This window comes from Styela clava, chromosome 5 (assembly GCF_964204865.1).
Source record: "Styela clava chromosome 5, kaStyClav1.hap1.2, whole genome shotgun sequence".
Taxonomy (NCBI): Eukaryota; Metazoa; Chordata; class Ascidiacea; order Stolidobranchia; family Styelidae; genus Styela; species Styela clava.
The window spans coordinates 3,388,674-3,410,616 of record NC_135254.1 but is presented as its reverse complement, the minus strand read 5'-3'; the positions used below and the strand labels follow the sequence as shown (position 1 = coordinate 3,410,616).

General features: G+C 35.4%; 2 protein-coding genes across 3 annotated transcripts in view; one reads left to right on the top strand and one right to left on the bottom strand.

The window, feature by feature from the left end:
- LOC144422696 (uncharacterized) overlaps positions 1–21,943 on the bottom strand; it is a 486,406-nt gene that overhangs the window by 175,714 nt on the left and 288,749 nt on the right. Inside the window, exons 1-2 of one of the 2 annotated variants that reach the window (XM_078112423.1) lie at positions 5,536–6,867; positions 1,713–1,879 (exon numbers count right to left, since the gene is read on the bottom strand). The exons of the other annotated variant lie outside the window; for it this stretch is intronic. Coding sequence (XP_077968549.1) covers positions 1,713–1,879; positions 5,536–6,835 — 1,467 coding nt within the window. The 5' untranslated portion in view covers positions 6,836–6,867. Of the gene's footprint in view, positions 1–1,712; positions 1,880–5,535; positions 6,868–21,943 lie in introns of those variants that run through there. 2 annotated transcript variants of the gene reach the window in all.
- Positions 1–21,943, top strand: part of LOC120332866 (FGFR1 oncogene partner 2 homolog) — a 424,145-nt gene that overhangs the window by 394,324 nt on the left and 7,878 nt on the right. The window contains exons 1-3 of the mRNA XM_078112436.1: positions 16,582–17,632; positions 19,761–19,873; positions 20,709–20,840. The gene's annotated coding sequence lies outside the window, so the exon portion shown is untranslated. Of the gene's footprint in view, positions 17,633–19,760; positions 19,874–20,708; positions 20,841–21,943 lie in introns of the transcript that reaches the window.

The window sequence follows — 21,943 nt, the reverse complement described above, 5'->3', positions numbered from 1 at the left end:
AGGAAACAAACAAAACTAATCATCTCTCATACCTGGGGGTTTGTTAAACTGATATAAATATCAGAATATCTATGAAAGTTTAGCAACAGTTAAAAATTTTCTAACAAAATACTTGGTGTTTCTAATAGATTAAATCAACTTGACAACCCAACAACTTAATTAAACATTGAAATCAGAAATTATAAGGAAGCCCGCTAAATATTTAGCTTGTCGTGATTTTACTGCACCATTGAATCAAATTCTAAATTAAACATAGAAGAACTAAATTCTATGAACAACTCAAATTTGAATAAACCATGAGTTTAATATTACTTAGTAAGTTTCAACAAGCATGATCTATACATGGCTATGTTATGATTTTACTGCACAAATGGCTTCTATATTCGAACTTCTTCTCAATAACAAACCTTTCAAAGCTTGGATTTCCTCAAACAGCATACCAGTTTAAATTAATTATAGATGGACAAAGCATGAACCAGAGTCAACCCATATAAGCATTATACAAAATACTGCCTGATTCTGTATATTTCTATGAAAAGCAATAACTCATGTGAGTGAATGCAAACATTTAGCAATACTTCTTTCAAGCTTCTGGACTGTGCAATGGCCTAACGCAGTGGTTACCAAAGGGTGTACCTCGGTGCACTAGTGTTACGCAACAATAGAGATTGACACTGCTTGCTGCAATTTCCCGAGCTGCATATTATTTAGCTGTTGAGTTTGTTTAAAGTTTCAAAATAAAATCAGGCAGAGAAAAGTTGACATTAGGCATATATGTTTACAAACATAAAGTACACATTAATGATCAAAATATTGAATTTTATCCAAATCTTTTTTCATTAGTGCACCATGCCACCGTTAGCAGTTTTTTTCCTAATAATTCAGCGCCGCACAAACAAATCTCCTTAAATAGCTCTGTCTAAATAGCTCAAATTTCATTAAATATAAGATATGACAGAAATAACGTTTTATCCTGGGGAGAGAAAAGCCGATAAGAGACGTAATCAAGTGGCGAACCACAGCCTCTCATCCGGTTACCAGTCTATAACACGTAAAAAATTGCTTAGCCAGTTATTCGTTTTCGGAAGCATGGACTTGATGGTGGAGGAGGCTGTAACAGACCAGTGGTTACGTGAACCACCCTACTAAATATTTGTGACTGCTTGTATAGGGCATTGTTCAGAGCAAAATGCATGAATAAGCATCGCATAAAAAAGTAACATGACAGTACTATTATAAGGGATATCTTAGCCATTATATCAAAATCACCATATTTGAAGCATTTATGAAATTAAAGGGTATGACAGAAAATTTTCTATTTTCCATCCACGTTTTTGTTTACATCATGTTGTATTTAGTAAATTTTGACATATATAATGATTTTGCTTCTCAATTGACAATAAGATATATATTTGTGACCTCTCAATGAATCGATTCAAGAAATTCACAATAACAATAATTGTACCAAAGAATTCTAGGCAAACTATCAGGTTGTGGGCATCCCTAAATATTACTTTTACCAAATTGTAATTTTCCATTTATTGCACTGGTATTTGTTTCAGGAAATATATTTTAATTGATCGATGTTCAAATATGCTAATGTGCAATGGGGACTGATATTAAGAACAAGAACCTTCTTGATTGAGAATCTTGATTCCAATAAATCTATAATTTATTTTTCAACCGACAATTAAATTTGTTTCATAACTCACCATCAGACTTCCAGCAGCCAATGAGTAGGTGATGACACGAGTCATCTTTCCTTCATATCCTGGCAGTGATTCTCCCGACCTATTCCATGACAGCCTCCCATCAGGTGGTTGTTGGTTGATGATTTTTAGACCAGAAGTAGTTTGACATGAAGACTGAGATTCAGCACCTGGATAAAAATAAAATCAAAACTTGTAGCAAAAATAATGTCTGTTCCTGTTTAAGCAATAATGCTTGTGATTGAGGGGTTCAATGATATTTAAAAGGTACCATGATATATAAAAAAAATTATAAACTATAAGAATAAAAATTATGGTACCTAGATGTAATTAAGCTATTGTGTGGTTATTTGAGTTTTGTGCAATACCATGGTCTAGTGCAGAGTTTCCCAAGCCAGGGGTCGTGACCCCAAATGAGGTTGGAGTGATGAGTAGGTAGGATCGCAAACAGGTCATGGGGTCGGCGAGGTCGCTGAGGTATGGTAGAGGATGTACAAAACATCTAAGATTTGACAAACCATGTTAAAGTTAGCAGTTGTATTATGACTTACAGTAAAACAGGCCCATAGGCATCGCTCTATGCATACGCTATAAAAAAATGTAGGTGCTCATTGTGACATCACTGTTTGGTTTTAGCTTATTCAACTCAATATCACCACATGACGTGGCCTTTTTGCACTCGTGGCCCCCCCTGTTCGCAATTCCATAAAACTGTTGGATTGTATTATATTTTTACGATCTTTTATGGAATACGAAAGCAAACCACAGACAAGAAAGTGAAAGCTTTTTAGTATACAATCAATGGGAGGAAGTCTTTTAAATATATAGCCAAACAAATGTCACTGTTAACATTGAACTCTGCAAATTGAACTAGAAGTGAATGAGCTTTCTTACTAATTAGTGGGTAAGAATCTGATATGGTACTCCATAGCTGCTTTTAAGAGCGCGCTTTTCCTCTGATAAAACAGGACTTGGAAAATGTAAACATTTCCACCTGCATACTATTGCACCTATGGATATTTGAACCCATACTAACCCTAACCTATGGATTTTAGCATCCGCATGTAGACTGAACTCGCGGATATACGGGTGCAAATGTGCTGTCACCCTAATTACACACGAGCAATGCAAGCATTGCGCACATTTTCTCTCATCTCGATTTACTTTGGTCGAGCCAAATTCAGCGTAACTGTCGTGCCATTTTCGTATTTTGGGCATTTATAAATGAGTTTTGCGTCTATAATATGATAGCGACGGTTATCTCGCAGTCTAGTGAAATTGCCCGTTTACAGGTTAGACGGCCTACCGGCAAACTGTTTTGATTGGTAGATTCCAAGTTCCATTATGATCAAACAAATCACTCACAAGAAAGTGAATACACTCTGCAATCGCAAATACCGCATGAACGGAGAATTTTATTTTAAAAGGAAAGTATGCAAACGAAGTCTTTTTGTGGTCAATTTTTAGCCTTGTGTCGTGGCCCCCTTGGGGGGCCATCGGCCCTCGGTTGAGAACGACTGGTCTGACGTTTTATGAAAAATATGAGGATGCACTGGACACTTGAAAGTTGTCTTTGGGGCGCCCTGAAAAAAGCTTGGGAACCCCTGGTCTAGTGGTTAACGCCCTAGACTTAACTGTAGGCTTTACAGATTACACATCTCAGGTTCAAACCCTATGCCCCCCTCATGTCAAAGTGTGTAATAAATTGGGCCGGCAATGCCTTACAGGGAAAAATCTTTTTTTCAAATAAAGTGCCTTTTTAAATATCAATGGCTGCAAGAGTATCCTTTTATGTAGAGAAATGTATCAAAAAAATTTAATGTATCGAATTTCTGAGATTATGATGTAAAAAACAACACTGACATAGACAACGTCGAATATGTCATATGCATCAGACAAAATATTATGGAATTCACTGTCATCGATAAATAGGAGTATTTGGCTTGTTAATATACATATAATATTGAAAGCCTTTTTGTGGAGTGCATTAATAAACAGTGCAACTGCACTTGATTTAGAGCAGTGGTGTGAAAATTACGGCCCGTAGGGCAGATCTGACCCGCAGAAGTGTTTCCTCTGACACACCGCCGCGCCAATAAAAACTATGGAGCAAAATCAATTGATAAATCAAACCAAAATGATCATATGAAGCAAACATCTTGGGTATTATCACAATATGTCAGGTATGATTTAAGCTAGGCTTTGGGGAAAATATAAAACCTGGACTTTATTAAATAATAATTTAATATAAAAGTCTTGCAATAAACTTTGTTTCTGACTGAGTTCAAAATTTGCTACTAAGGTGGAATATACTGTGTTCAACCAATTATCCAAATATTTGATTAAAGAAATATTCGATATTTCGATATTAAAAACGATAGGATCTGTACCTGGATAAATAAAACCAAAACCTGTAGCAAAAAAAAAGTTTGTTCTTATTTAAGCAAAAATGCTTGTGATTGAGGGTTCAATGATATTTAAAAGGTAACATGATATATAAAAAAAATTGTGTATTAAAAGAATGAAAATTACAATATCTAGATGTAATTAGGCTATTGTCTTGTTATTTAATTTTTGAGCAATGCCATAGTCTAGTGCAGTGGTTCTTAAACTGAAGGGTGCAAGAAGCTCTCAGGGGAGCGCGAGAGGTCACAAGCCCATTTGAAATCAGCATTAAGTCGCAATGCAATCAGTGTGGTCACTCGAAAGACATTCGTGCATGGTTGTAAACATTACCTTGTTTTTGTGATTTAGCGTGTTATTCGGCTGTTTTTAGTCGTGTTCCAAAAATTAGTTGTAAGTAAGTAAATCACATAACATGCAGTAATAAAAAAATCATGCAACAAACGCTGCGATAGACTCGCCTAAAATTAGCTATTTAACACCTGTAAGCGGCACACAGTTAAATGTTTTGAATAAAAATAATAGTTTTGCTGATGTGAGCCAGTTTGAGGAAACACATTAAAGCGCATAAAACATATATTTATTGCGTTCAGTTTTAAATAAAATTCAGCTTGTATTTACGAAGTATCGCAAAATGACCAGAAAAGGAGAATGTATGACGACATTATCTCAAGTATGGCTTTATTCATACGACAGTGAACGATGAGGTTTTACTCCAATGCGTTTTTATGCCTTTAAAAATTTGAGCAATTAAGTTATGAGACCAACTCGCTTACAGTGCCAACATTAAACAAAGTAACCTGCCAATTACAAAGGCATTTGGCTTTTTTCAAAGCAAAAGGGGAGCGCAAAGTTTGTAAGATTTGGGGGCGCGGCTCAAAAAGTTTCCAACCATTGGTCTAATGGTTAAAGAGCTAGATTTAACTGTAGGATGACATGACAGATTACACATCACAGGTTCAAACCCTGTGTCATGTCAAAGTGTGTAAAAGATTGGGTAGGCAATGCAATACAAGGGAAAATCTGGTCTTTAAAATAAAGTGCCGTTTTACATAACAAAATATATCAGTGGCTGCAAGTATATGGCCTTGTTTGTAAATTAATGTTTTATAAAAATATTTAATGTGTCAAATGTCTGAGGGTATGAAGTAAAAAAACACTACTGACATGGGTAACTTCAAATGTGCCTCCTAATGCACTTCAATACAAAAAGTTTTCAATATTTCCATATTTTTCGATTAATTAGCCACTGTTGCGTATACTCTGGGCCAATTGTTAGCCAAATGAGAGTTTTATGAAAGATATTCCAGATTCACATTGTAAGACCGCTGTTTCATAAAAAATGACAGGGAAAGTACGTCATCTTTGTTTTTCAGTATTTATAGTATAATAAACCTTTATGATAAATCTTTATTTTTATTACCATTAGCTGGTCTGGAACTGGCAGTGCCATAACCAGATGCCCCTCCAATGACAGAAGATCCTTCCTCATCATCCTTTGAAACTGGTAGAGCCAAAGGTTGCTCTGCCTTCGGCTTTTCTTCAGCTTTTAAAGATGCTCGTGAAAATATTTCATCGATAAGCAAATCATTGCATTTATCTGATTTTTTCACTAAGGGTTCAATTCGAACTGTCTCTTTTAGGAATTCGAGAGATAAATCTCCAAGTTTCAGCAAGCTAAACAGATCTTGGAAGATTTTTCTTCTGTTTTTGACATCATGTTTCACCCATTTCATCATCCCCTCATATTTGATAGCCTCAGAAGAATACTTTGTTTCTGAATATTTGAAAAGTCTCAGTATGTCATCCTTGCTGATATCAAGAAATTCCATTTTCTTGCTAATTTGTTCAAAATTTGTCTCCAAGAATAGAATAATGGAATCTTTTACTGTCGTTTGTTTAGGAGTTTGATTGGTTTCAGAAAGATTCTTCAAGATAAAGCAGTTGTCAATATCAAGGTTTGTCTCAAGTTTTTTGACGTCAGAAAACAATGCAGTGATTACGGATTTCTCAGCTGTTTTATTGTTCTTAACAATGGGTTCTTTGAGGACAGTTTCCAGAAGAAATTTGAAGGGAAATTGCTCGATCTTGAAGAGTTCAGAAACATCTATGTTATCTTTTCCTTTTGCCCATGTTACCACAGCTTTCCATAATGTTTGGTAAGTCTGGGTACTCATGTAATGCAAGAGATCTGATTTGGTGATGAATGGAAACATCTCGGAAGAAATAACAGATTCAAAATTATCAATCACAACTTGTTCGGCTTGTTGTTTAATATCATGGCGATCATACATTTGAGCCAAGTTGATTACAGAGAGACAATTTATTGGAGAAATGTTAATTTCCAAGAATTGAAAACAAAGATTCGTTAATTCCTCCATTTGTAAAAGATTGGAAGCATGCAGGATATGCTGAATGTTTTCTATTTTCAAATCTGCCTTTCCTTTATACATGAACTTTACGCATTGTGCGATCCCATCCTGATCGACATCCTTCATATTAACGTGACCATCATGAACTTCCTTCAAGTTGCTTGAAAACATGGATTCAAAGTATTCTGAAGAGGCTGCCAAGACAGTACGATGCACTCGGAATGATTTTTCACCGACGTTGATGTTAAAATCGCAAAGAAACCCTTTCTCTTTAAACCTATCATATGATGTCATGAGACGATCTGACTGTTTTGCTCTAGCCTGGTTAATTACTTTTGAATTCATCTTCATACACTAACAGGCTCTTACAATTTAAGCGTTAAACTAAGATCTGAATATATTAGTTTGTTTTTTTATCAAGGATAAAATGCACAAAAAACGTTTATCTATTAGAAGTTAGCTTCTTCAACTTCACTAGTTCAGCTCACAAACAACAACAAATTATTGTGGTAATAAGTTAATAAAAGTAAAACAACAAGAGGTTTTAAAGCAGTTTGTCACATAATACACCATATCAAATATGTGAAAAGGCCAGGCTATTATAAACTATTTTAGGAGTTTCAAGATTAACAAACCTCATTGATTTATATAGCATTCCAAGTGATCGGTGAAGTGTTTTTTTTAAGGTAATCTATGTGATTTTCCATAAGTTTTTCATCCAAGACAATTCTCAAATATTTTATAGTACTAACTAATCGTGCCAACTTCTAATTTGAAGTTTTCGTACCTTATTTTTTCATAGACCCAAAAGCCATAAATTTGTTTTTGGAAAGTTAAGCGACAATTTATTCAGTTTCAACCAATGTTCAATTTGCTTTATTTTCAAGTTATTCATAGTGTGTTGAAGATCTACAATACTTGAGGCAGTCGAGCAGAGCTGTGTCATCAGCGAATAGTGTGGTATCAAATGCGATGGAAGTAGGAAGGTCAATGAGGTAGACTAAAAACACTAGGGGGCCCAAGAGTGCTACCCACAAGATGCATATTAATAATAAGATTTATGACCATTTGATCAATTGAATTGTTGACGCTTTGTTAAATAAGATTTAATTAGATTAAGTAGCAATCCGCATATGCTGTAGTGGGACAATGTGTATTATAAAAACAAGGAAAAAAACATGAAAAGGCATTTTATGGTGAAGGACGACGCGAAAAAAACAATGTTGGTTATTGAGCAGCGACACCCATGCTAAAAGTCTAACTTTGATACATGTAGAATAGAAAGACGTCGAACAAATATGTGTAATTAAAAAAATAAATGTCAAAAAAACAAAACCGATACAAAAAAGAGACTCCAAGCAGCACAGCAGAATGAGAAAATTAGACTGAAAAACAAATCAGTAATTCTTGCTGCCTTCAGAAAAGCCAGGGATTGCACAAAGCATTTCGACTATTTCTTTTTTTCAAATGTTTTATTGTTTTTTTCTGTGTTATTGATAAAAGCATATTTTCCACCTATATAATAGAATTAGAAATAAAAATATTATGCCACATATACATATGCAAAACATGCATGAAAACCTTGAAAAAGGCAAATTGTCAAACTCAGGCTTATAAAGCCTTATGTGGCTTCAACTCCCAAATTATTGTTTGGGAAGGCTATACATAGGAAATATGGCAACCACTAATTTCTTAATACTATAAAAAATAAACTCTGGCATAGAATCAATATGTTTTTTCAAAACTAAGACTACTTTCATAGGTCGCCCTCTAATATAATTCTGGCTTATATACCACAATATGGCTACAACTTCCAAAGTGTAAATGGGAAAGGCTATGTCAAACTGGAAAAATGTAGCAACCACTAATTTTCTCATATTTTTCCTCAAGATGTGGACTGAAATAGAATTCTTATGAAGTTGAATTTTAGAGGTTCTCCACCAGACGAAACTAAGCAAATACTGATAATATTCACCGGACGAAACTAAGCAAATACTAACAGTAATATTCCCCAAGTCCCTAAAAATCAGAAATATGCACATATATGCCAACCCACTATTTTGGCAACTTTTCTCTAGTTTTAAACTAGACTTATATGTGACGATATAGTACTAAATAATTTATCAAATCAAAAATCACAATGAGATATACATAACATACTCTGCTAAGACTTCCAGTGCATATGATAATTTCCTGATGCTGTAATTACATGCACAAATTGGTACACTTTAAAAGCTGTTTACGTGTTCTGTTACAGGTAATATTTTATATCAAATCAGTTTTACGCTATTAGTCTACAGATTGAAAGGTTCAGACAACAGCGCTAAGTTCAATTCAAACTAGGTTCTGTCACTCATATTAATTTGGATAATTGATTTTTCATAATGCCAACCGTGCCATTCATTGTATCCTGGAATCAAAAAATATTTATCTCACACCAAAGTATTTACTGCAGCGGCTCCAAACCGGGGGAAACAGAGCGGTCGGAGGAAGGCGCAGAATTGATTTCCCATTTGCCTTTACAGGAAAACTCCCCATTCTTACTAGTTTCATTGCCTTATATGGTTATTTCACAAGGTGTACCCCTGAAATGATAAACAGAGGAGAGGAGCCCTTAGTGCTAAAAACCTCCGGAAGGGGACCATTGGGAACCACTGACTTATACTGACACTGCAATATAACTGAAGCAAAATGCAGTCAATTGTATTTCGATAGTGTGTGAATTTTTACCTGTGTTCCAGCAGCAACAATATAGCAGATTTCAATGAAAATTGTCAACACTTTGAGAATGATAACACAACCCAGGTGTTATATAAATCCCGCTCAACTGCCCACAAAATATATGATATTAATAAGATATACCTACTACCAATGGAAGCTATCTATCTATCTACTTACGGTATCTATCGACTACAGTTACCTAATACAAAACTGGAATTAGACCGTTGCTCAAATTTCCTAGAAAATTCTGTGTTGCAGAAGTGGCAATGTTGTTTGTAATTGCCCACAAATTGTTATCATCGTTTCTTCAGTTTGCTTGCTCATACCAAGCTATAGGATAGGATTTACATATTGATCCCGGGAAGAAGAAAGCCGATAGGACGGCTTAACCATAGGGCGAACATCCCACAGCAGCGAGAAGTCCAGCAATCCTCTTGCACATAACTATCTCTACATGGGATTCAAACCTGCAAACCACGCAGAGTAATCAGAACTGAGACACACCGTAGCGCTGCCAATATATCAATATACTGAATCTGAAGAATAATATGGATGTTAAATTTGTCATACAAATTGATTTACTGAGCACAATCTTGGACTTTTTAAATATCCTGTTGTTCACTAATTCTCTGATATGTTTATAAGTTCTTCAAAATAACATTATCTTCTTTTCAAATTAATATTGTGCAACAAAGTTTGGCCGGCAACAGTTTTCTATGTTAGTTCATGCATATGCAACAATGTAAACATTTTTTATTTGGTCATGAGGGGCTGGCTTGCATTATTTTGGTAATAAAAAAAAATCAAATACTCTACCAGGTCATAGTCATGTACTTTATCGAAGTATTTTATCTATGTTAAAATGTAATACTGCAGGAAATCCGTTTTTATCAGCGGTATTCGGACACGGCCTAACTGTAGAATACATGATGCAAACATTTTTGGGTTTTGTACCATTCCTAGTAAACGCAAGAAAACTCCTAACCTTTCTGCTATTACAGGGTAGTTCTCATAATTCTGTACTGCTGATCTGTACATCAGTTCAGGAAAAATGTAAGTAAAACAGAAGATAGCTAAAAAGAGATTTATAACCACTTACAACCACCAACTTTCCCAGCACTCATACAGCTGTTGTGAATCAAGCAGAAAACAAAGAACAAATAATCCTGGGGGGTTTCAACGAAATCCCACACAGAAAAAAAGCTTCCCATCAAAAATATTTTTTTTTCAAATTAACAATTTATAATCAATCCTTCACACAATTGAAGTTTACAGACAATAAAACAAATTTTATACATTACTTAAGCTTATTACTTAGACTTATTCAGTAATTAGGGGTAATATTCTAAAATACCATCAGAAACTTGCCAACTACTTTGGACAAAGATTTTTAATAGTCACAAGTTGAAGTACAAAAGAACTACCATCAGAAACTTGCCAACTACTTTGGACAAAGATTTTTAGTAGTCACAAGTAGAAGTACAAAAGAACGGTGGGCAACAAACTTTATGAAAAAAATGTCCTAAAAAAAATCAAAAATCTATTTTACTCACATTTAATGCAAACTCAACAATTTGGGACCAAATTCAAACATCAATTCGCTTTTGGAAGTAACTTTAATCACAAGCATGTGTTTCATTCACAACTCTGTAGAGGCTTTGAAAATCAACAAAAAGGAGATTGTTTCCATATTTGGCGGGGACAAAAATTTGATAAAGTGATTTTGAAAAATTTTTGAGGCCACGAGTATCATATAATAAATGATCGAAAATGAAGTGTGACCTAAGGGTATATAAGCCTTCAAAATTTTAAATGACTGTCACAGTCTTTCGCGACCCCTTATCTATTGTTAAGAATCTCTCACTTGTATGAATTCTTATGTGTATAATTACATTTCTTACGATTGTCATTATAAACTCGTTTTATGGGCCTATAATGTTCAGTCTTCGCGCCCTGCTTAAAATTTAACTTCTGATCTGTGTGATAAAATGAGATTCATCGGTCATCCATTCGATTTTTAACATTCTAAAAATATGTGCGCCCGCCAATGACTTGCAACCTTTAATTTTGGCCCGCGTGCGACAAAAGGTTGCCGACCCCTGCTGTAAGTGTTCATTTTGAATCAGTTCTTTAGTGGCCGCTTATAGCGCTGAGTTTTGTTCAGTGCGATCATAGTCTGCTCCGAATTGACCCGCTTAAAATAAGCAACAAAGCCGACATATTTTCAATCTAACTTCATTCAATTCTTTCCCTAAATTTTCTAGATTTAATGGGTGTTCATGATTTGAAAAATGTTCCGAATATAAATATTAGATTAACTATATATTGGTGACGCTGTTGTTCACAGGGGAATCCCCCATTCAAATCTAACATTCCAAGATTCCTCAAACTTCGACCATTCGACCAGCCGTTCCGTGAACCCACCAGTCCAGCATTCTTCTCCCACATAATCAATGCGGCATGGGATTCGAACATCACGAGATCAAAGCCCATATATACCTAAGTTGCGCAACAATGGAAATTGGCAGCCATTTTCGATTAACGTCGCCTGCGAGGTTACGGCGGTTCTCCGTGATCCTCGGCTAGGCTGGTACCTTCTGCTATAAAATTATAGGCTGCTCGGCGTCTAATTGCAGCGGGAATAGAAAACAGTGCAACTATTGAAGCTATCAGCAGATGCCGAGAGAAGAAACAAATGGGAAAATAATTGTAGAGGCTGCAATTTCGGCCCTGGCAGTTCGTTGTGTGAAGTTAGTCCAGTGTTTCCCAACCCGAGTCCGCGGTCTTAAATGAGTCTGCGAAGCATTTGAATGAGTCCGCAACGAGCCAGAAATTCACGGCGGGCGCAAACTCTTTCGCTTTCGCTTAATCAGACTTGCGGAATTTCGACGAAAACACGAGGATGCACACGCTTTGATAAATACCGATAGTGGTGTTTCTTGCGAGTTTGAGCAACGAGGAATAAATTTGTGGTGGATGTCAATGGTGGAAATCCAAATTTTCTAAATTGAAAAGCGGCAATACTAAAAATAAACCGGAGAACGCTAACAGTTTTGTTTTATGATGGTCCGCGACCGATTAATAACGTTTTTTTAGACATTGCAAAAGGCAAAATTTCGGGTGCTACTGTAGGTAACGTACCAAGGCATTTTCCTTCTGGATTCTTTGCTTCACTGCCTCTACATCTTCACAGCCTCTACATTGGTAGGTACAGTACTGGAGCGTTGTACCAAAAGCTCAGATTTATCGAATTCACAAAAATACGAATTAATTAAAACAAAATATTATCGGGCCACGCATTTTTGTGTCCACAGATTGTCATGATATTTTCTGAGCAGTATTGCTTTCTTCTTGTCAACACAACCGCGGATTAAAATGATTTTTGATTTACTAATGATTTTCGATTCACTAATATACTTCGAATATATTTTTAATAAGTACTAAATCAAGTTGCACTTTCTGGCAATTTAGAGCAGATAGTAGGATTTTTCTAACGACGATTACAAATTCGCAAGATCGCAAAAAATATGTATTATAATCAAATATATATAATGGGGCAATATATTTTCACATTATTATGTTCGTAGATTGCCGTGGCATTTTGAAGAAGTAATGCTTTCATCTTGTCGTAAGTCGACGCAACCGCGAGTTACCATGAACACAATTAAATTAAAATAGAATGACATTTAAATTGTCGTCGTTGTCATGGATTATCTATTGTGCGACAGAAAAGGCTATTATACACAAAAAGTTGGCTTTTTTGACGAACGCGTAATTGCGGAGAATTTCCAATTTTGAAATTTGTTAAATTCTGTTGTGTTTGGTTTTATCGCTTCTTCACACAAAGTACGGTTGCAATGAACGCACTTTAGGTCCGCAAAGGTTTTCGCCGATGAGAAAATAGTCCGCGAACAAAAAAGGTTGGGAAACTCTGAGTTAGTCAAACGAAGGGCCAAATGTGAAACTGACATCAGGAAGACAGGCTAGTAATCTGCAGGCTTGACAGAGTTTTAGGATGATGTCACATTTAATTATTTATATCACGTTGCCCATCCGACTCATTAAAGTTAGCCCAGAAAAGTTACGGGTATCTAAAGTTAAGTTGAACTACAACGATTTTCTAAACGGTGGCTTCAGGTGTCAGATCCTAAGTAATGCAAAGTCAGAAATCAGTGCATTGAATGTACAAGATTCACTGTCATGATTGCTCGTAGTCCTGCGGTCACAACAATTCATAGTAGCCTAATTAGCAGCAATATGAATAGACAATTCGGAGCTTAGTGGAAATAATGCTTTATCTTTCGAATTCTGATCTTCTGAACTGAAGGCGTGTTTAGTTAAGTCACTGTCAATTTGAACGCTTGCTATTTCTAAAATACGTTCATTTTATAACCTACAACTCGTTTCACCAGGACAAACCAGTTGTGTGTGTCAGAACTCAGAAGATTATAATATTGGGTCATATACAGCACAAGAGTGTGAGACTGCTGTCTAAGCCCCAAGAATGACTTCAGAAGGCTTCTGTTTATGCGCATGATGTATTGTAGACTGTAGAGGACGCAATTTGATGGTTACTACTTTGCGCACAGTGAGTGGACTGTCGCATGTGTCCAGAACCACATTACACTGTGTAACACACATTTTGTTACACACCAAAACTGAGGCAAAATGGATTTTAATTTTTTGAAAATTGAGGGGGAAGTATTTCATCCAAATCGTTTTTTTGGGGGGGATATAAAACAACATAAAACTTTCATTATAATACAGGGGTGCCATTTTTATGTGTTTTTAATTATCCAAATTTTTACAAATTAAATATTTTTTTAGCGATTAAAAGACTTAAAATTGAACATGAAAACAAAGATTATTTGTTAAAGTCAATTTCATGAATAGGCACTCATATTTAGCCACCATCGCTTGACTGACATGGGCAGTCCCGATCTCGTAATGGAACTAAGATAAGGAAAGTTGGAATAAAAATTGGGCCTAGCTTTAACCTGGTACACATACTTCGGGAGTTTCAATTAATGTAGACTTTTTCATGACTTTGTTATTTAATTGTTGAAATTTCTATTGTTGGTCAATCGAATAGCAATTCTTTTCCATGTCTTTTATATTTAGGTATTATGTATACCTGCTATTGTCATTGCTTCGTTTTGTAAACACGATTCGCAAGATGTGAATTATTGAATTTTCCTATTGATTGACCATCTTGTGTGAGTCAGAAACGTTTTCGAAACCCATCTGCTAAAACTTATTGATAAGTATTAACATTTTTGGCGTGCAAGTTTGTAAAAATCCCAAACATATATATATAAAGTTCATGCAATTTTTAAACATTTTCAGATTATGACAAACCTATGAATAAAATTCCTCTTGCCCTATTCAGTGTGTTAGTTTTTTTCAGTAATGTGTATGTAAGCCTACCACTGAGTTGCACTCTATTATTTTTCACGTTCAGACACATTCTCATCATATCAATTCCCTGATCCACTTTGTATATATAGCCAGCTTATTTTTTTCCTGATTATTATCGTCCAAACCCCATTGAATTTATTAATCAGGTAGGTATGAATTTCCATCACATTATTCTGGCCTCTTTAGATTGTTTTATTTAACGAATGCAACACCGGACACCCCCGACGTTTTTTTTGTTTGTTTTAAAAACACACATTTATTATATTGCTTTTACCTAAAGATCCCCTCACTTTGTTCCCAAATTTTATTGTAAAAATATTCTCGTAATAGTTCAAGTTTCGCCACTGGTCATCTTTCAGTGTTAATCTTAATCACATCAGCGTATATGGTGAAAGTTGACTTCGATGACCGTATGGTCGTATCGCCCCCTACTGTCCATACCAAAACAGTTTATTTGCTGTAGCTATTTTATTGATGACTGTATTTTTTGGTTGACAAAATAATAAAATCTCTCTTTCTCGTTGTACTGCCATTGGTAAGGACATTTACAATTCAATTATGCAGCTAGAGTGTCTGAAAAGGGCTAATTTATAATGTAACATTGACATCAATATTTAGCCACAGTCCCCTATGACGCCGCCTTTACTGTCGAAAAATTTAGTTTGTTACTTATCGATCTTAAGATCGGTAAGTATATTGATAGGTATTTGTCTGTCTGTCTGTCTGTGTGTCTGTTAGATGCACGCGATATCTCACGAAAGCGAGATTGAATCTGCTCCAGATTTTGCATGTGCATTCATCTTATCTCGGACCAGAAGCCTATTGATTTTGGGCGAATTATGTCGTATAATTAGCGAGTTATCAATCAATTATTGATATAGTGATCTAGATTTTTGTAAAGCGAGAGAAATTTGAAACCCGCCGAGTGTGTGTGTGCGATGCGCAGTGCGCAAGTTACAAGAGCGGATGAATCGAAACTGCAGTTTCTGTTTTGGGGGATCCCCTAACTATCGATCGATAAGTCTGCGGTTTCCAACCGATATTCTCGTTTTAGTCATTTAGGCCTGTTGTAGTGTGAAACTGTGTGTGTCTACCAGAGATGGATCAATTACATCAATTCAGCTTAATTACAACTACTTCCTTAAATTTTTTAATTACATAACAATTACTCCATGCAAAAAATATCAAATTACATTCATAATTATAACATTTTGGTATAACAGCATGCCTCAGTGCTGCTCATAGATTTAAAAAAAACTCTGATAACGGGAAGGAAGTGGTACAACACAGTTTTCGAGAGAGTTTGTTTGATGTTCATCTATTTTCAAAATACTAAGTTTAGTCTAATTGAAAGTGTAATTGAGCGAAAATGTTAGCAAATTACAATTACACAGAATTAAAATTCCTCCATTACATAACAATTACATGAAAAACTGTAATTAATTACATCAATTACAATTGATCCAACTCTGGTGTCTACTATGCTAATGGAAAAATCAGCATGGAGGTATGGTTGCGCCATCAGGACGCCTTGGTTATCAGTAAATTCCGGACAACCCGGAGGCCAGACTTCGATTCCGGGACTGTCCGGAATATCGGATTTCTGCGCCCTCGGAATATAACTACTGATTTAAATCTGCCCCAATAGCCTTTTAAAACTACTAAAATTAGGCTTGTTTGCGTTACACTACCCGAGCCGAATGATCGAAAATGGCGTCCATATGACGCCATAATGGGACGAGTTAGTTGCACGGGGTTGCGTAAAAGTACGGTGCTTGTCATCTTGTTGTTATGTAATATCTATGGGTAATCACTGCCATAGATAAGTAGAAAATAGAATCCACTACAAACCATTTAACTGTATTCAGAACTCAGATGATCACTGACGATTCTTATGGCGACGGTATCACCATCAGGGGCGATAGAGATACCCAGAAATGTTTTTGAACGAGTTCGCCGATTTAGCTTTAGGGAAATATTTTCGGTACCGTACCGGCACCGGTATTCTAACAGATACCGGTACTGCTGTACTGTCCAAATTATCAACTTGGCAAGCGAATTTGTTAGAAAAATATTTTAAATCCGACGAAGCAGATGAATGCAAAAAGAGATATAACATACAAGAGCTGTCCGACGGACATCATAACAGAATCGAAAGATGAATACAACAGGGATTGATTCAGATATTTTATTTTGTGACAAAGAGTATGATATACTGCTATTTCTAGAAATTCCGCTTGAATACTGAGTATTCAACTATATATGTGTAAATAGTTTGCAGTGTAACTTACAGTGTAACATTTTTAAACATTCATTTAGTGGCATATTTTTGATTTGTTCTCTCTGTGTGTATACCGGTACTGTTTTAACAATGTTGGCCACGTCAATGTATCAATTAGGCTACAGACCTGCTCACGTGTGATTAGTGTTTTTCCTAATAATTGCTTTTATGAGTGTCCGCACACCGAATTTGCCGCCATGGTTTTGCGTTTGTTTGTATATTAAACCACTTATCACCTTTTCCGCAATGCCCAATCTAGCAATCAGTGTAGTTTTTCATGGCTTGGTTTTTCTTAAAGCTTTCATGGCTTCATGAGTATGACTATCATCGCAAATTTATTACATTCCACTCCCCACATTATCTTTGCATGAGGTTGTAGGTATTGGTCATTATCAACGTAATTGTTGAAAAGAGTACAACAGCCCGAAAGTTTATTACTATCGTGTATTTTGTTTTCTAAGTTTGGCCCAAGCCTCATTTGATTGGGCTTGTGTTTTTGTGTGCGTGCTGGTGGGCAGGCACATGAGATACTTCATGTTTTAAACTTTTTTGTAGGTTTTGCTTGCCCTCCAGAATTCTCCATTTTAAATTTAGGTTTGTTATGGAGTTTTCGAAATAAACTATCTATCTATCTATCTTCCTTTTTTGTACCGGTACCAGGAAAAGAAAAGTTATCATCAAGTAATTAATTCCATGCTGACGCTTATTATTTGGTCACAAGATTGAAGGTATAATATTTTTATATTTCTAGATAAAATATATAAAATATTTGTTACTGCAAGAACGTTTACAACTTGCAGACATAGGTTGTGGTACAGAATATTATGGAAATACAGTTTGTTTTTCGCCAAACCTAAATAACAATCGGAATCTCATGGGGTGGGTTGCCAACCATCCTTTATTTCAAAGGACAATCCTTTAATTAAGCTTTTTGGTCCTTCAGCATTTAGAAAAGATGCTAATTGTCCTTTATTCAGTTATTCTTTCCAACGTCGTTTTGCCCGATAGTTATAGTACCGTGAAAGCGCCTAACTTCGGACAGTTCCTAACTCCGGACAAAAAATTTAAATGGCCATATCTTGACTAATAAGCGTCGTATATTGCCAATTTTAATTTTTAAAAGTAGAGCTGTTATATATACATATATTCTTAACCTTTTTAATGTCGTAATCATTTTTTTCTCGAAAAAAACAGGAATATTGCCCAAAAATGACTGCCCGCTATTCAACGGCACAGAGCGTCGCACCTACTTAAGTTATCATCGTTAAAATACCATCATCCGGTAGAGGGCATTAACAATGTATATAATTTATCAGAGTGATCACAAGATGTCATACGAGATTTAAATAAAACGTAAAATTCTGAATTGTAAATTTCGTAAAATTATTGAGATTTCACGCTGCGTTAAAAGTTACGTCAACCTCACATAGATCATTTTTTGCTCACTTCCGACACGACGTCACACTGCGTCGCGGAAACGAATTTTGACTCCCGACACAACGGCGCCAAATTAGCAATTTCCGCTTAAGGTAAAGACGCATTCCAGTGTAATATTTCTGTATTTTGTTCGGTCCATGTGTTACATATGCCAAAATCACATTAACGAGAATACGTTTCTTACGTAACCAATGTTGTCAAGATTCGAAAAATATGGAACTAGAGAATTCTGAACCAAAATCACGGTACTTATCTCAATGTTAATTAGCGAAATTAAATTGAAGATCAAACGTTCCTATTGGGTTCGTGTTAAGTTTGATGAAAAATTAATTACTTATTAAGATAAGCGTAACATCAACACAGCTATCTGTCGAGAATATTAATATTTCAAAGACTTACAAGTCGGTTAAAATGTTTCATTGTAGATCGAAACGGTTTGCATTAGATTAATTTGCATATGTTAATTCCGATTAGAATGGCCAACGTGTTATTATACTGATCTGACGTAACTAAAATACCAAATAAATGCAACAAGGTAAACATTGGACGATGGAAATTTCAAATGATGCATTTTCGCCACGTCGTTTCGATGTTACGTTTTGACGCCGATCGAGCGTCTTATCTTCACGCAACGAAGTGATTACGTCATCCGCTTCGGAAGCCTCTTTCTCTCTGTGCGTCGCAGTTACGCAGTGAGGAAAATGACTGTCCGAAGTTAGGGCAGTGAAGGAAAATGGTCAGATGGCAAGAAAAAATGATTATTTCAATAGTAAAAATACCACATCAATGTTTTACCAAGCAATTTTGGTGCAATTTGAACAATAAATGGTTGAGTTATTGATGAAAATATGGTAATTTTGTCCGAAGTTAGGCGCTTTTACGGTACTGTGTTTGATATTGTTCCGTTCTTGAAAAATTGTCTCCGTTTATATATTTGCAAGCTTTTAATTATTCTTTTTAATTTCGCTTTGGTCCGGCTCAAATAGCCAAAAAAATAACAATTTTATTAACATTGTTTGGGTCAATGTTGAATAAAATTAAATAAAAAACACATGAAGATTGTTTTGATATATCTTTTTAGCTTGTATATAATTTTTATTATATTGTTCTTTATTGCAAGTTACAAAATAAATGATGACGGTAATCTATGTCCTTTATTGAAACATTTCATAGTTGGCAACCCTAGATGGGACAGAAAGATATGTCCGATGGACAAGCCTGGTTTTTGGGTAGTATGGATCAAATGTGCATGAAATGTAAAACTAATACGGTACTTGAAGATTTGTCGTAATTTAATGTTGATAAAATCAATATTTCTTTTCAATGCCCCGTGATTTGTATCAATTAAAGTGATTGTGTCAGGAGTTTGAAAATAAGAAATTCAAGATATATTTCTTATCATTATTCTCTCCATTCCAGGACTATGGACTGGAGGTTTCCTAAACTGCTTTCAACTCAGCCTGAAGCACATATCAAGGAAATTTGATTGAAATGAATAAAGCTGCTGGACACAGACTCTACTCTAGTCTTGGGTTTGAAAGATGTTTTATATCAAGATTTTCTAACACTTGAAACTAAATAATTAATGCAATGAAAACAAAATAAAATTTAAATGGTTTAATGTAAATTTGTCCAAAATGTTTTGGCTGAAACAACTAAATCAATCGGATCAATAACCTTGCAATTAATATGAATTTCTTTCTTTTCTCCCATTTTAGGTTCTGTACTGTTATTGTCCAACCTTACTTTTCCTATTCTAATCTATCATAGTTGGGTCTGATTCAGGATATTGAAATTTTGAATATGAAAACCTTGCATTCATATACTTTTTTGGGGTGCTATCATATTATTTGCCCACCAGTGAGCTAATCCTAAGTAAGGATTAGTTGGATGAGGCAATAGCAAGACATTACACACTGCCGTAATGGACTGGTTTGAACTTCTAGATCAGCCCTAATCAGCCTGGTATCAAGCGAATGTTTCATGGGTGCTTGTCTAATGTCTGGCTCAGTAATCAGAAATAAAAACCTTGATCAAATCAAAAGTTTTTGCATTCTGCATAAAATAAATTGCAGGTACTCCTGTAGTATGTGGACCAAGATGGCGGCACCAAAACGTAGTATGTGTACCAGGTTAGGATTAGGCCATAATTTGATTCCAATTTTCCTTATTTAGTTCTATTACGAGTTCGGGGACTAGACGAGTGACTCCTGTAGTATTTGTACCTGAAATTATGGCCTGGTACACATACTACGTTCCGGTGTCCGCCATTTCGGTTTGCATACTACAGGAGTACCAAATCGCACTGTAAATAAATTCATAAAATCACATGTGGTAAATAAATTGGCATTTTTAATTTCAAAATAGGAAGAAAATATTGCGATCCGATCTCCCAAACATGGAAACAATGATTTGCGAGTGTGACCGACCATCAGAACACATTGGAACTCATCATGACCAAGTACAGACAGCAGATGATGAAGTTTACAAGCATCAAAAGTATCAACATTTTTCGTTTTTTTATAATAATCCCAAATATGGCGCACATATCCTAGGCGTCGTCGTCCATGTGTGGTTCGGCAATATATTACAGCTGACATGAAAGAATTTCGATAAACGCCGACTTGAAGAACTTATAAGACTTCGAGGACGTTTTTGATTGAAAATATTTTCTTATCGGGTATTTTAACTTAGTCGAGATGGTTTAGGCGTCCTCGGCAAATTGTGTCTTAATTAGTTGTTTTCATCCTCAGTTTCAATAGTGACCGAACATAACAGGAAATGTTTTCATTTCTTCTAATTTAGCGCGTATAAAATAGCTCTTCAATACTATTTAATATCTATCGCGGATTTCGTCGGCATCCGGCATTGATAACAACATCAGTTCAGTTAAAGTTAGCGGTATTCATTTACAAACAAAAATACATAACAGCCGACATGAAATATTCAAATCAGCGCAGAATTCAATAATAAAACACGTTTTATGGTCTTAATATGCACATAGAAAGAAGAAAGGACAGAGAAATAACGACTAAAAACTAAGAACGGTATGGTATGTTTGTGTACTTTTGTTTACCATCGTCATCATAATCAAATTAGTTAAACCCGATTCCCAAATTTCCGTCCGCCAATAATGGAGAATGAAGATGGAAAAACGTGTTTTACTTTTTGAGTAAGCGTTGATTTAAATTTTTCATGTTATGTGTTATAATTTTTTGATTATAAACCAATACCTCCAACTTAAAATGAACGATATTGCTATCAACGACGTCAGGACTCGGGATAACGATAAAATCTCCGATAGAAACCAAATAATATTTAGAAGCTATTTTATAGATTGCAAGAAATTAAAAAATTTCCCGTTAAGTTCGATAACTATCGAAACTGAGGATGAAAACAATTAATTAGGACAGGATTTGCTTTTAAGTTTATTGCCGAGACGCACAACATATCTTGACTAAATTGAAATATACGATAACAAATGTAAAAAATTTTCAACTAAAAACGTCCTCGACGTCTTATAAGCACTTCAAGTCAGAGTTTATTGAAAACCTTTCACGACGACTGTTAGTTATTGCCGTGCCACACATGGCTGCTTTCGA